Source organism: Aotus nancymaae, unplaced genomic scaffold, assembly GCF_030222135.1.
Source record: "Aotus nancymaae isolate 86718 unplaced genomic scaffold, 86718_ANA_hifiasm-v0.15.2.pri h1tg000029l, whole genome shotgun sequence".
NCBI lineage: Eukaryota > Metazoa > Chordata > Mammalia > Primates > Aotidae > Aotus > Aotus nancymaae.
The window spans coordinates 52,981,881-52,997,555 of NW_026988442.1; the positions used below are offsets into that span (position 1 = coordinate 52,981,881).

At 35.3% G+C, this 15,675-nt stretch overlaps 1 protein-coding gene across 22 annotated transcripts in view; it reads left to right on the top strand.

Annotated features, from left to right (window-relative positions):
* The window catches only part of BAZ2B (bromodomain adjacent to zinc finger domain 2B), a 432,545-nt gene that overhangs the window by 333,521 nt on the left and 83,349 nt on the right, over positions 1–15,675 (top strand). For all 22 annotated transcript variants that reach the window (XM_064382711.1, XM_064382695.1, XM_064382705.1 and 19 more), the window contains 3 exons: positions 3,940–4,150; positions 11,277–11,369; positions 11,485–11,546. In XM_064382711.1, coding sequence (XP_064238781.1) covers positions 3,940–4,150; positions 11,277–11,369; positions 11,485–11,546 — 366 coding nt within the window. The remainder of the gene's footprint in view (positions 1–3,939; positions 4,151–11,276; positions 11,370–11,484; positions 11,547–15,675) is intronic.

A 15,675-nucleotide genomic window follows, 5' to 3' on the forward strand; every position in this document is an offset into this window, starting at 1 on the left:
AAGGACTCTCTCTGGCTCATCTTTAGATAATGTTATGCCTTGCTCAGAGTAAAGGTGCCTCAACAAATATTTAAGTAGTGGAAACTTCATTTTTATAATATAGTACAGCTTTACAGTGTACTTTCACTTATTTCATTAACTTATTTACCTGGATTATTCAGTCTTCTGAAATAAAACATAAACCCTTTTCTTTTTTTCCTTTTTTCTCTTTGTAGTATTTATGGACGTGAATGTGTTATTCACTAAGAATACAAATTAGCAACTTTTGAAAGCAGAATTAGAATAATATGACTAACATAATCTTGTCCGGGCACAGTGGCTTCTGCCTGTAATTCTAGCACTTTTTGGGAGACTGAAGCGGGCGGATCACCTGAGGTCGGGAGTTCGAGACTAGCTGGCCAACATGTCGAAACCCCGTCTCTACTAAAAATATAAAAATTAGCCAAGTGTGGTGGTGGGCGCCTGTAATCCCAGCTCCTTGGGAGGCTGAGGCAAGAGAATCACTTGAACCCAGGAGGCAGAGGTTGCAGTGAGCCAAGATCTTGGCACTGCACTCCAGCCTGGGCGACAGAGTGAGACTCTATCTCAAAAAAACAAAAACATAATATTCTGCCATCTCCATCTTGTTGATCATCTTTTCTTATCCATATTTTAAAAATCTTGGTCAAGAACAATTATTTTCAGCATTTACTATCTTAAGTCTTAGAAATCAAGAAAAAAGAATTAAATTATTTTGATATATAATTTCTGATTGACAAAAAGCCAATAGCATGTGAATAAAATGACATAAATTGTATTTGCTTTTCCTGAGGAAAAGTATATTGAGAAAAATACTACTTGTTGTCACCCACAATTATTTTGTCTCTTCAGTGAATTAAATCTGTAGTATAAGTGTCAGATTTTCCTAATGATTCTTTTCTCATTTTCTAAAATATAGGTGTCAGAAAATATTATAAGTAATTCAATATATGCAGTCTCTTTAGGAAGCATTTACTTTTTAAATGCCAAGGGCAAAAATGTGAATGATATGATCACTATATTTGTCTGGTAAGTTTTAGGCACCAACATATTTTGTTCCTCTTTTGGCATAGGTGTATTTTACTAGCTGAATAAAAATGTAACTATGTAAAAATTGTATCTGGATAAGAAACATTGATAAAACTCTTAAAATATTGGCCAAAAATTGATTTTATTATTAATAAGATACTTTAAAAACCAAATACAGATTTGTTTACAGGCTTCTATTAATCACTCTTCAAAGTGTCATGAATGTCACTTTTATATTTTTCAGTTTATATAATACATGCTGCCTTGGTGCTTAAGAACATAATAAAAAAATGAAAACTAAACTAATCAAAAGCTTCCCGTGGTAGTGAACATAACCTAACATGAAACTATTCTGATGTCTTCCTTTTCAGTGGCTTTTGACCTAAAAATACACTTCGTACAACTATCGTTTCTATTGACTTCATTTGGAATCTCAGCAAAAAATTTTCTTTTTCCTTAGAATTAATTTTTAAAAATATTTTTAACGTACGAATTGCTGAAAGGAATTAGTGTAGATGTTATTTTTAGCATAAATATATATGTATGAATTTATGCATTAAATTTTTTCTGACAGTCTGAACATAATCTTGGCTGTGCTTCCATGGCTAAATGTTGTGGTCTGTCATTTATCAAGTATAAGAACATCTTTATAACATCAAGTACTTATAGTGGTCAAGTACACAGGTTTTAGAGTGAGACAATCGTGGGTTTGAATGACAGGTCTGTTTCTTTACTGTCTATTCAACCTCACTCAGCCTGAATCTCCTCAATTGTAATGTAAAAACAAAAAAGCCCACCATATGAGACAGAAATGTTGTGAAGATTAAAGTGTATTCAAAGTATCTGGAACAAAACACAATACTTGGAATGTGAGATGTAGCTATTATCCATAATCATGTACAATTTAGTGCCCATTAACTGCAATATCATAGACTTCTTACCCCAGGTTAGGCAAATTATGGTATTAAGTAAAACTCAAGAACTTTGAGTTATTTTTGGTTGCACAGTTTCTTCGAGTGACTCAACCAAAATTTCTACTTTGAGGATACTTTTAGAGAAAAATAGTTTTAAAATTTTCCTTAACCTTCATACTGAAGGAATTAACTCTTAAAAAGAAATAAGACAGTGATTTTAAAAAGATGTCTCCTATATCCGAATATATTGTTTTGGACTATAAGGTAATATAACATACTGTATTTGTTTTGATTGATACATACAGGATACATGTATTTATGTGCTAAGCACAATTATAATACACTAGTATTGTTTGGTGTGTGCATCCACTAGGAGGCTTATCATAGGAAATCTCAAATATATACAGAAGTAGATGAACTAATAATATATACCTTGTACCCATCATAAGCTTTAGGAATTATCATTTTGACCAATACTGTTTTACATGTACCCTCATCTACTTCTCCCTTCCAAAATTTGTTGAAGGGATGTTTCCATTTGTGTTTCTAAAAGATAAGGACTCATAACCATACTACCATTATTGTACTTTACTATGTAATTTCTTTTTAATTTTTTTCATTTTTGTAAGTACATAGACAGTATATATATTTATGGGGTATATGAGTTTTGTTTCTTTGTTTTTATTTTTGTTTTTTTGAAACGGGGTCTCACTCTGTCGCCCAGGCTGATCAAATCCAGGTTTGATTTTTGTGTGTATGTGTGAGGGGCAATACTACTTTATAGGTAATTGTATGAGCCTCCATGAGGAGGCTAACATCTGTCTGGTTGTGTCTCTTTTTGATGATAGGCAACCATTCAAGTTCATTGCTTTGGTCTACTAATTCATTAGGTATTGCAGAATGCTGATATTCTAACTCTTTCTGTCTTAATTTATTAGCTGTAATATTTATTAAGAGAAACTTTAATCTATTATTTAGGTAGCTTAGTGTTTTGGTTTAACTGGTACCCGATAAGATCAATCTATAGTGGCATCATTGCACAACTAATATTTTTAAGTATCTGCTAACTCAGTGGTCATTATAGTTGAGAAAGTGTGATTAAGATGTATATCTCTGTGTTTATAGATACAAATACAAATCTCTATATATATTTAGTAAAGCTTAAGTCATTAAAGTAAGAATATTAAAGATATGCCAAAAGCCATAAACAATTATACGTCGGGCCAGGCGCAGTGGCTCACGCCCGTAATCTCAGCACTTTGGGAGGCCGAGGCAGGTGGATCACGAGGTCAAGAGATCGAGACCATCCTGGCCATGGTGAAACCCTGTCTCTACTAAAAATACAAAAATTAGCCGGGCGTGGTGGCACACGCCTATGGTCCCAGCTACTCAGGAGGCTGAGGCAGAAGAATCACTTGAACCCAAGAAGTGGAGGTTGCAGTGAGCCGAGACTGCGCCACTGCACTCCAGCCTGGCAACAGAGCAAGACTCCGTCTCAAAAAAAAACCAATTATACGTCTAAGTTTAATTTAAAAATAAAATTCCTGGCCGGGTGTGGTAGCTCATACCTGTAATCCCAGCACTTTGGGAGGCCAAGGTGGGTGTATCGCCTAAGGTTGGGAGTTCAAGACCAGTCTGACCAACATGGAGAAACCCTATCTCTACTAAAAATACAAAATTAGCCAGATGTGGTGGTGCATACCTGTAATCCCAGCCACTTGGGAGGCTAAGGCAGGGGAATTGCTTGAACCCGGTAGGCAGAGGTTGCGGTAAGCCGAGATTGTGCCATTGCACTCCAGCCTAGGCAACAAGAGCAAAACTCCATCTCAAAAAAAGAAACAAAAGAAATTTATAAAGTTTATACCAATGTTATACATTTTTAAATGTATGTGATTTTTAGCTAGAATTTTCTGACATATTGGTCTCTTGTGTTGATTTTGTTTGTAATATATTATTTCTACAAAATGTTAATCAAAAGGGAATGCAGTGGTGTCTTTTGAAAGAAGAGGATGTCATTCCTCATATCAGGGCAATGGAAGGTCGTAGAGGAAGACCACCAAATCCAGATAGACAGCGAGCAAGAGAGGAATCCAGGATGAGACGTCGGAAGGGTCGACCTCCAAATGTTGGCAGTGCTGAATTCCTAGATAACACAGATGCAAAGTTGCTAAGAAAACTGCAAGCTCAAGGTAGGAAACATGTGTCTGACACTAATAAACCTACTAAAAAGTATACTAAAATGTTTTTGTCTTAGGATTGATACTGCTCTCAAATTTTAAAAAGTAAATATTTATGTTAGAATAAAATGAAGAAATAAGGAGTCCCTGCTGGTAACTGGAATTCTTTGATTAGGTAATCTTTCAAGAACCATTACTCATAAACACATCCTATCCTGTGTAATTAGAACAAAGGTGGGTGTTAAGCTTTTGAGGCTTGCACAGAAAGGGAATCAACCAGCACTTAGCACATGCCTTAAGGTTGTGCCAACCTTCTGGAAATTCTCATTTTAACAGCTCCCAATTCCTTGAGGTGGTACATGGCAATAACTCCAAAATATTTGGATCTATGGAGTAAATTTTCAGTCAGAGAACTCCAATTACTGGTAAGTAACCCCAGTCTTTTAGTTCAGGTTCTCCTGTAGTCCAGATATAGATAGTATATATTTTTTCAGAATACCAAATTAATACATTTAAATCAAAAAGTTACTTTAAGATAAGCAGAAGGTATCATTTATCAAGCTCGAACTGCTCATAATAACTTAAACTGTATTATTGAATTGACATTATACAGAAATTCTCAACATCAAATTCCCATGCTATGTATGACAAAGAGAAGGATGAGTAAAACAGAAACTAGTAAAATAGTTGCTAATAACTAGTAAAATAGTTGCTAGTTACAAATGTGAAGCCACGTAAGGCTGTCTGAATATATCAACATGTGTAGATGTCTTATAAGACATATACACAAAGATACATAACAATGTAAAATAAAGGTTTAATAGTGAAAACTGACTTAAAAATCTCACAGAATTTTACTTCTCGTAGGTTTCTTATTATCCCTATAAATAAGCAAAATGTGAAGGAAATGCATAAAAGACTTATTTCTATGTATTATAAACACCATCATAATATTGACTTCTCTGTTACTGCTTTGTTTGTATTATAAAACAAATATTCATGACAAAACTCATAGAACAGAATGCTTTAAAGACACATGTAATTTCAATGCTTTGGGAGGCCAACATGGGAGGATTGTTTGAGGCCAGGAGTTTAAGACCAGCCTGGGCAATGAAGCAAGACCCCCATCTCTACAAATAAAATTTAAAAATCAGCCAGGTGTGGTGGTACACACCTATAATCCTAGCTATTGTGGAGGCTGAGATGGGAGGATCCTGTGAGCCCAGGAATTTCAAGGTTACAGTAAGCTGTGATCTTGCCACTGCACTCTAGCCTTGGCAACAGAGTGAGACCCTGTCTCTAAAGAAATAAAATAAAAGATACTCTGATTCTTATCAGTGGAATAATTACTCTTTCCAGAAATATATACACACATACAAACACATGTAACCAGTTATATATACATATATATCCTTTCTGATTTTTAAAATAAATGGACTTGAATCATTCTCTTATTGATGACTGTTTAAGCTATTTCCAGATCTTTGCTATCGTATGATTGTATTAAATATATATTACACATATCTAAACATATGTTATATCTAAACATATTACACAAATCATTTTCAAGTTTTTTTAGATAGCAAGCAAATATTGTCTCTAATTCACTCTTTGATAGCTAGTTAACTGCCTAGCATATAACTTAATATCATATAAATTTTTTTTGTCTTAGTATGTGTATTAGTCTATTCTCACAGTCCTGTAAAGTTACTACCTGAAACTGGGTAATTTATAAAAGAAAGAGGTTTAATTGGCTCACAGTTTCTCAAGACTTGGGAGGCCTCAGGAAACTTACAATCATGGCAGAAGGGGAAGCAGCCACCTTCTTCACAAGGCACCAGGAGAGAAAGAGAGCAGGGGAATCTGCCACTTATAAAGCTATCAAATCTTGTGAGAACTCACTATCATGAGAACAGCATGGGGGGAACCCCCACCACCATGATCCAGTCCCCTACCACCAGGTCCTTCCTTTGACACATGGGGATTACAGTTTGAGATGGGATTTGGGTGCAAACACAGAGCGAAACCATATCAGTATGCTAGTCAGATTTTTTAAAATTTTATTTGGTTTCTTATAAGACTTTCTTCCCAAAGAGTTATTGGTGAAGGTTAAAAATAAAAAGTCAATAAATCTACAGGCATTGAGGGGTTTTAAATATTGTTATTGTCAGTAAGCTATTGACTCTTCTGAATAATGCTTAATGATAGGGAATGTGGACATTGTTTGCATGAAATAAGAAAGCTTGAAAATAACTGATAACCAAAAATGGGCTCTTAATGCCTATTTGGTGTATCTAAGTATCATGAGTTAGTGTCTAAAATAGCAAATTTAGATTTTGTTTTGTTTTGTTTTGTTTTTCTTTTTGAGACAGAATCTCACCCTGTCACCCAGGCTGGAGTGCAATGGCACGATCTCAGCTCTTTGTAACCTCTGCCTCCCAGGTTCAAATGATTCTCCTGCCTCAGCCTCCTGAGTAGCTGGGATTACAGGTGCCTGCCACCACACCCAGCTAATTTTTGTATTTTTAGTAAGGACGGGGTTTCACCATGTTCGTCAGGCTGGACCTTATGATCCACCTGCCTCGGCCTCCCAAAGTGCTAGGATTACAGACATGAGCTACCACTCCCGGCCTAAAATAGCAAATTTAAATTTGCAAAATTAATTATATTTTTGTTGTAACAAAGTAGAATTGTTCAACTTTTACTGAATATTTATTCTCTCTCCAGATTTCAAATTGATTTGTATTCAATTACATAGTTTACCCTTGTTATAATATATTGGATTGCATTTTGCAAGTTCTGTTACCTTTGACCTTATTGTATATTACATGTGCTCTTTCTCAACATGTATGTAAAGATTATTTAACAGTAAGTAAATAATCATTATTAATATTTACAAGTATATGGAGTATTGTTTGCATTTTTTCTTGGGAAGAAGAGAAAGTAAAAATGAAGCACTTTATCACCTCTTTCATTGCTAAAAGCCTTCTACGTTAAACTTTGGGGATTATCTTAGAGAATTCTAGAAGAAGTTTTTGTTATATTTTATCCTACTATGATCAACTAGACTGAAAAATCAGACTTAATTTGAAGAAAGTTTCAGAATAGTGAGATAAATGTAAGTTTTGAATGTGGATCCAAACATTGTGAAATGAGAGCTCTAATTTCTCAGAGTATAGAGACAAAGTTTGAATATGATAAAGACTTTCATTCTATATAAATAAAGCTACTTGTTGATTGACTGACACTATTAATATCTCAAATTTTCCAAGATATCAAGTAGCATCTATTCATTTCATATGTGATAGAAACTGAGATGCCTATAAGTAATCTATACCATGCACCACTATTTTAAGATGTACACTAAGAAGGGAAAGTGCTGCCAGTTGTCAGATACATTCTGACCTTAGAGATGTCAAAATGTTTAAAAATGCATCTTAGGATCAAAGAAATGAGTTACATCCAAAATATCCCTAATTCTATGTGATAATAAACTTCATCTTTGAAATTAAAGTGGGCAATTCCTTAAGCCACAAAAGATACTTTTCAAATTAATATTTCAAAAGGTAATTATAATATATTCACCAACTAAAAAAACCAAATAAATGAGAATATATTGCAAGCAGTTTATTTCTAAAGTTTGGGTGAACTTTTCTAGGTATCTAAATCATTGTCTTTCCTCTGTACTCCTTTTTTCTTCTCTTCTTTTTTTTTTTGAGATGGAGTTTCACTCTTGTTGCTCAAGCTGAAAAGTGCAAAGGTGTGATCTCAGCTCATTGCAACCTCTGCCTCCCAGGTTCAAACGAGTCTCCTGCCTCAGCCTCCCGAGTAGCTGGGATTACAGGCGTCTACAACATTACCAGCTAATTTTTTGTATTTTTAGTAGAGACAGGGTTTCACCATGTGGGCCAGGGTGGCCTTGAACTCCTGACCTCAGGTTGATCCACCAGTCTTGGCCTCCCAAAGTGTTGGGATACAGGCGTGAGACACTGTACCCAGCCTTTTTCTTTTTTTCATGTCATCTTCTTTTCCAACTGCCCATAATGTAAAATTTAAACTATGTAATTTTTTTTTTTGAGACAGAGTCTTGCTCTGTCACCCAGACTGGAGTGCAATGATGCAGTCTCAGCTCACTGCAACCTCTGCCTCTCGGGTTCAAGTGATTCTCCTGCCTCAGCCTCCTGAGTAGCTGGGACTACAGGTGCACGCCACCACAGTCAGCTAATTTTTTTCTGTTTTTGTTGAGATGGAGTTTCACTATGTTGGCAAGGCTGGTCTCAAACACCTGACCTCATGATCCGCCTGCCTTTGCCTCCCGAAAGCTATGTACATTTTGAATGATTAATTAAAATGGTATATTTCTTACTAAAGTTAAAAAGATATGAGTTGAACTTTTAAATTTTTTTGCCCCAAAGATGTTTTAAATTACTGGCCAGACACAGTGGGTTATGCCTGTGTAATCCCAGCACTTAATGAGGCTGAGGTGAGAGGATTGCTTGAAGTCAGGAGTTTAATACCAGCCTGGGCAATAAAGCAAGACCAGTCTCTACAAAAATAAATTTAAAAAAAATTAGCTGGGCAAGGTGGTGCACTCCTGTAGTCTGGCTATTCAGGAGGCTGAGGGGAGAGGATCACTTGAGCCCAGGAGTTGGAGGCTACTGCAAGCTATGATCGCGCCACTGCACCTGGGTTACAGAGTAAGACCTTGTCTCAAACAAATAAAAATTATTGTGTGCTTGTGTAGGGCTTGAAATTGACTGATACACTCACACACAAATATAATCTATATATATTATAGAATTTTCTTATTTAAAGTTAAACTTACATTAGAGAATATGGGTTTAGTTTGGAGCAAAAGATTATACTTATAACATATTTTCTAGGAAACGTTTTTATCAGCACATCTTTACATCTCAAGACAGGCTTCTATAGGAGAATTCAAAACTTTCAATTCTTAATATTAAAGAAATATTTATCTGGCATTATTATAGATGAGAATAATATTCTTCCTGCATATTATTATCAAATGTTGCTGACCCTGCAGGTCAGTTTATAAGTTTTTATGTCCCAGAGTATTTAGTGAACAGGTGATCCTTTGTGTATGACCCAGAAGTTTTTGATGATGCCTGTAACCTCCTAATATTGAAAATGGTTGGGACATTGGAGATATACTTTATCGTCATCTTCCATCTTATTTTTCATTAACACTTCCAGTTTACTAGATGAAGTTAGACCTTTTTACATCTCTTCTCCTTTTTAAAAATCTCAGTGATAGAAAATTGACCATAGTGACCAACTTTTTACTTCCGCTATTATGAGGACATAGAACTAGTTAAGTTATTAGCTAAAATCTTAAGGCGTTCAAAGTTTGCTTAAAGAATTTTTAGAGATAGTAGCATATAGACTATGGAATCAGAAAGTCCTGGGGTTTCTCTGGGGCTTTTCTTGAGACAGAGTCTCACTGGAGTGCAGTGGTGCAATCTCAGCTCACTGCAACCTCTGCCTCCTGGGATCAAGCAGTTCTCCTGCTTCAGCCTCCCAAGTAGCTGGGATTACAGGTGCCCACTAGTACACCTGGCTAATTTTTGTATTTTCAGTACGGATGGGGGTTTTTACCATATTGGCCAGGCTGTTCTCGAACTCCTGACCTCAGGTGATCCACCCACCTCGGCATCCCAAAATACTGAGAATACAGGCGTCAGCCACCATGCCCAGCCAATCCTGGGTTTTTTCTTGGCTATGCTGTTTAACCTGTAGGACCCTTAGTTATTTTATGTGTAAGCTGGGCAATAATGTTGATCTTATAATGTAGCTGTGAGCATTAAACAAGGTGATGTAAACGTAACACAACAGTACCTGCAATCAATAAATGGTGGAAATTTTTAGAGCTCAAAGTGATTCTTGTGTTAGCAATTATATTAATTGTCAATAAATGTAATATAGGTTTCTTTGTTCAGTGGCTACAAAATTTATAACAATGTCTAATATAAAATGATGCTTTCTAAAATAATTATATGAGTAATATTATACACCACTTTTAGAGTTAGAGGTATTCAGGCCAAGCTTGCCAGCAGAAGAAAGCAAAGATATTACATGGTTTCTGTATCTGTTATACCCTTTGCCACAATAGTACTCAGTAACAACCACCAAACCTTAGTAGCATACAACACTGTCTTAATCACTTGTGCAGATGAAATCAGCTGGAAATTAGCTAAGCAGCTTTGCTTATCTTGGCTGGACTTGTTCACATTTGTGGGGTCACCTGGCTCCCTGTGTTCCAATCTTCCAATAACCTAGCCTTCAAGTCATATCTCCAGTATTGGACAAAGCACAAGAGCAAAAGCAGAAAGAATATAACTGAACTTTCAGGCTCTGTTTTTATCACTACTGTTAACATCCTCTTAACCATGGAAAATCACATGGTTGAGTTCAGAATCAAGGGACAGGAAGATATATCCCACCTCTTGATGGGAATTGCTACAAAGTCACATTACAAATGGCATGGAAAAGGGAGGAATGAAGAATTGGGGCCATTAATTTTGTTTGTCTACCCTAGTTTTATACATGTGTCCTTGAAAATTATAAGAACTAGGTTGTCTTTAAAAGTCATTGACATTCTGCATTTATTTTATTTGGGAGATTTAGTCCCTCTCCTTCATACATGAAAATACTACTGGATTCAGGAACTTAACCTTTATAGCTAATTGAAATATGAAGTTTGAGTGGGAGGGAACTTTGTATTTGTTTTAATTGGGAGTCTTTCTCTTTTTTATATGTTAAGACTGAAGCTACATTACAATTCTTACAGTATTAGCAGCTATTTTCCCACTAAGTGGGATTTACTTGAAATGTGAAAAAAAATGTACTTAAATGAGCCTCTCTGATAAAGATTAAAAGAAACATCGTTTTTATATAGTCCTATCTATGGGATCAAATTTGATGAAATAATTTGACAGTTTCCATCGGAATGAACATGACATTGTCTACCATACCACTCTCCTACTTGGTATCTGTCTGACCTTGGTCAATTTTCTCAAATATTATATCCTTTATGATGATACCATTTTCACACAGTTATTGTTTTAGGTTAGCAGTTATAGAAAGTTGTTAATGCTCTTTGAAATTTTGTGTTTTTCAGAAATAGCCAGGCAAGCAGCACAAATAAAGCTTTTGAGAAAACTTCAAAAGCAGGAACAGGCTCGGGTTGCTAAAGAAGCCAAAAAGCAGCAAGGTGAGTGATTTAAATGATAGCATGAACTTGAAGAGTCAGTACTGGGGAATTCATAAGAGGCTTCTTTTCTTCATTCCCTTTTTGATGATATCTATCCTTTGGTTTCTCGTCATAGCAATAATGGCTGCTGAGGAGAAGCGAAAGCAAAAAGAACAGATAAAAATTATGAAACAGCAGGTATGTGTATACATTGGAACTGACTTTTAAAATATGGGACTTATTTTGAGGATTTGTTAGTAATGTACATTATTTTTGATTTCTTAAATAACTATATTTCACATTAATGTTTATGTCTTATTTAGAAAGTTGCTATCTTCTATTAAAAATTTACCTTACTTTTTAATAAAGTCTTCTACTTCAAAGTGTTTAAAGAAATGATTACCAAACAGTAAATTTGAATAAGTACTTTAATATCCTGGTAGACTTTGACTATAAGTTAATGTCTTGAAGAATTTTCAGAATTTTTAAATTAGTATATCAATGAAGTATATTGCTCAAATGTTCAAATTTTAATAAAAGCTTGTTGTTCTTAAACATGTAAAATATTAGTAGAAAATTAAGTTTAAGTTATACAAAATAAGATTTACCTTCATTGCTTCTGAATGTTTTCAGGGTTACTTAAAAGTTGCTACTTCAAAAAAAGATGATAAGAGCATTATTTTAGCATATCCAGAGTTCTCTGTTTTGTATCTACAATATTTCTCCCCATATGGTTTTCAAAATTAGGTTTAGGTAAGAGAAGTAATTTTTAAATTTTCATAGGTAAAAATTAAGTGAGAAGGTATTCAGCTTTATTTTAGTTGAGAATGTGTAAACTACTCTTCCATCTCCTCATACTCATGGTAACATTAAAGCAGAAAGCAAATGGGGAGAAAATACTATTCTTTTAAAAATGTTAGGTAGCAAGTAGTTATTTCTGAGAATGAAATGAAATCAATTATGTTACTATATAAATACCAGCTAAATAAACAGCTTAGGTTGGATTTGATGTGATTATCTCTAAGGTTTCTTCCAGTATTATCTAAAGTAGTATGACTAGAGAAGTTGATACAGAGTTGAGATTCAGGATTTAGAGTTTGTAGTCAGGCAGCCTACAGTTAAATATGGACTCTGTTGCTTAATAATTTTGTTAGCTTAGATGAATGGCTTAACCCGTAAGTCTTTATTTCTTCTGTCATAAAATAAGTTAACTGCAATATCTGAATAAATGAGATAATGAATGTAAAGTGCCTACTGCAGTGCCTGGCAACAAAACACATGCTCAGCTTTTTAAAGATAAATATAAAACGTCCCAACTACATAGTATACTTTTTTACCACCGTAATTTAAAGTAGTCAGTTGTAAACTTGAATTCCATCCTTAGTTTGTTAATTGTGACTGCTAGAAATTGTAAGATTGATCTGAAGTAGGCTAATGAATGCATTCGTTAAAATATATTTACTGAAGAGTATATATGTAAAAATAAGTTCATATTTCATTTTAAGTGAAATACTGTTGTTTCTGTTATACTTCTATGTTAAAAGTTTTATAGCTTATTTTTTGCTAATCGCTGGAGACTCATTAGATCTCCTCAGCACTTTAAATTCAGCTTTATGATCCTTAAGTCTTACAGTAGCTACAACCTAAATCCACATGGTCTTTGCTTCTCATTGAAAAAGCATTGAGCTCCAAAGTTTCCAGCAACATTAATACAAATGAACTGATCTTAATATTTATCAAGATATTTATCTGAGGCCAATCTCAGAATACTATCTGATTTATTTGATTCAACAAAGTGAATCAAAGTATAGAGTAATTCTACTCATACTATCTGTTATATAGGGTCTATTTTAAACTCAGCATTCAATGTAGAATAAAACAATAGCATGTGTCTTCATCCTTTGGATTATTTTTTCTACCTACTGGACTAAAAATATCACCAGATAGTTCTTTAGGCGGTTTCTGGAAGATTTCAGAAACATTCTTACAAAGCAGGAGGCACAATGGCATTGTGATCTGACCAGGACTCTATATTTACTAAGCATTGGACTTTAGGCAAAATATTTACTTTCTGAGAACCCCAGTTTTTCTCTTATGTAAAAAGAAGATAATTTAAGCTTCTCCTATTTTTTTTTTTTTTTTTTTTTTTTTGAGACGGAGTTTCGCTCTTGTTACCCAGGCTGGAGTGCAATGGCGCTATCGCGGCTCACCGCAACCTCCGCCTCCTGGGTTCAGGCAATTCTCCTGCCTCAGCCTCCTGAGTAGCTGGGATTACAGGCACGCGCCACCATGCCCAGCTAATTTTTTGTATTTTTAGTAGAGACGGGGTTTCACCATGTTGACCAGGATGGTCTCGATCTCTTGACCTCGTGATCCACCCGCCTCGGCTCCTATTTTTTTAATGATCAACAAGATATTAAATATAAAGTGACGGGCTCAGTGGTTGAGTACTCAATATTATAAAATTAACCTATATTATATTAATTTACCATGTTTATCTACATGCTTATGATAGCCCTATGACACACATATGGATATATATAAAAGTCACTTCAACAGTTAAGGTAAAGTTTTAAACTGTGTTCATAAGCCCCAAGATTCTCTACCTATTTGTCTGCATAGGAGAACAAGTGACTTTTGCTGACTTGAAAACATAGCACTTTATAAAGTTAGGATTGAAAAGAGCAGAAAAGTTAGATCAAGAGTATACTTTTCTCAGATCTCAAGTTCTAATTCTAATAAATATTTCAAATATGAATTAAATACAATCTTTTCTAAGACTTGGAAATTACACAAAAGATACACTTTGGGGTTTTGGGGTTTTTTATTTTGTTTTCTTTCATTTTGTTTTGCTTGTTTTGCTTTGTTTTGAGACAGAGTCTCCCTCTGTTGCCCAAGTTGGAAGTGCAGTGGTGCGATCTCTGCTCACTGCATCCTCTACCTCCCGAGTTCCAGCAATTCTCCTGCCTCAGCCTCCCAGGTAGCTAGGATTACAGGCATGCACCACCATACCCAGCTAATTTTTTGTATTATTAGTAGATATGGGGTTTCACCACCTAGCACTGTTCATTTCTTGAACTTCTGACCTCCGGTGATCCGCCCATCTCGGCCTCCCAAAGTGCTAGGATTACAGATGTGAGCCAGAATACCTGGCCCACTGTGGGGTTTTTATTTTTGACAACCTACAATTAATATTCAGTACCAAGATAGTATCACCAAAGTCAAAGAATGTGATCAGTCTTGTGAAATCAGAACAGTAATTCCTAAAATTTCATCATCCTGCAGTAGACTCCTACAGGGAATCAATGAGTGTATATAAAAAGAAATTAAAATGCATATTAAAGTGTAGCTTCAGTAGGTACAACTAGCATCTGGAAATGGGAGCAAGTGTTGTGAAATACAGGTGTATAAAATGTGTTGGCTCTGGAAATTCTAGGACAAGTACAATTTTCACATAGAAAACTTTGAATTTTCTTTTTTAACTTGTATTTATTCTCATCAATGCCAGTTTAGGACTTTTGAAGGGATTAAGGAACATGAAATTGCTAAGAATGTATTTAGAGCATATGAGATAATTTTTAGAATTAATATAAATTTTAATCAAAATTTATATGTTAGAAAACATAGCCAATAACCAGTTCATTAAATTTAGACAATATGTACCCCAATTATGTCCTACATATAATTCCCTGGAATGTTAAATTATAATTAATTAATTTTAAATAATGTTACAGGTTATTTCTGAAATGGACTAATTGTGGTAGTTAAAAGCAGTGTTTTATTGTGCTGTTCAACATGTGAAAATAAATTTTAGAATGGAAATTATTGTTAATAATAATGTTGAGAGAGAGATCCAAGATGACTGATCACTAGAAGCTCGGGCACGTAGCTCCCAGTGAAAGCGCAGAGAACGAGAGGACACCACACTTTCAGACAAATATTTGTTGCTCACGGACCAGGAGATTCCCAGTGGAGGAGCCGCACGGGTTGCCAGAGCGACTCTTGTGGCCAGCGCGGCGGTTTTGCTGGCGCCTTAGCACAGCAGTTCTAGGTGCAGAGTCCGGAGATTCCCGGGCAGAAAAACACCATCAATCTTAACACCGCTGTTTTGGCCGGTGCAGTGGATCGCTCAGATTTCGGCACTGGGAATCAAAAGTTGGACGTCCGCTCAGAGACCTAGTCAGAAAGTCGGTAATTACAAAGACGACAGAGGGATAAATATATAATGAAGAGAAGAAACCAGCCTTAAAAGGCAGAGAATACTCAAAATCAGAATGCCTCTCCCTCTACAGGGGATCGCAATTCCTCATCAGTAACGGAACAAGGC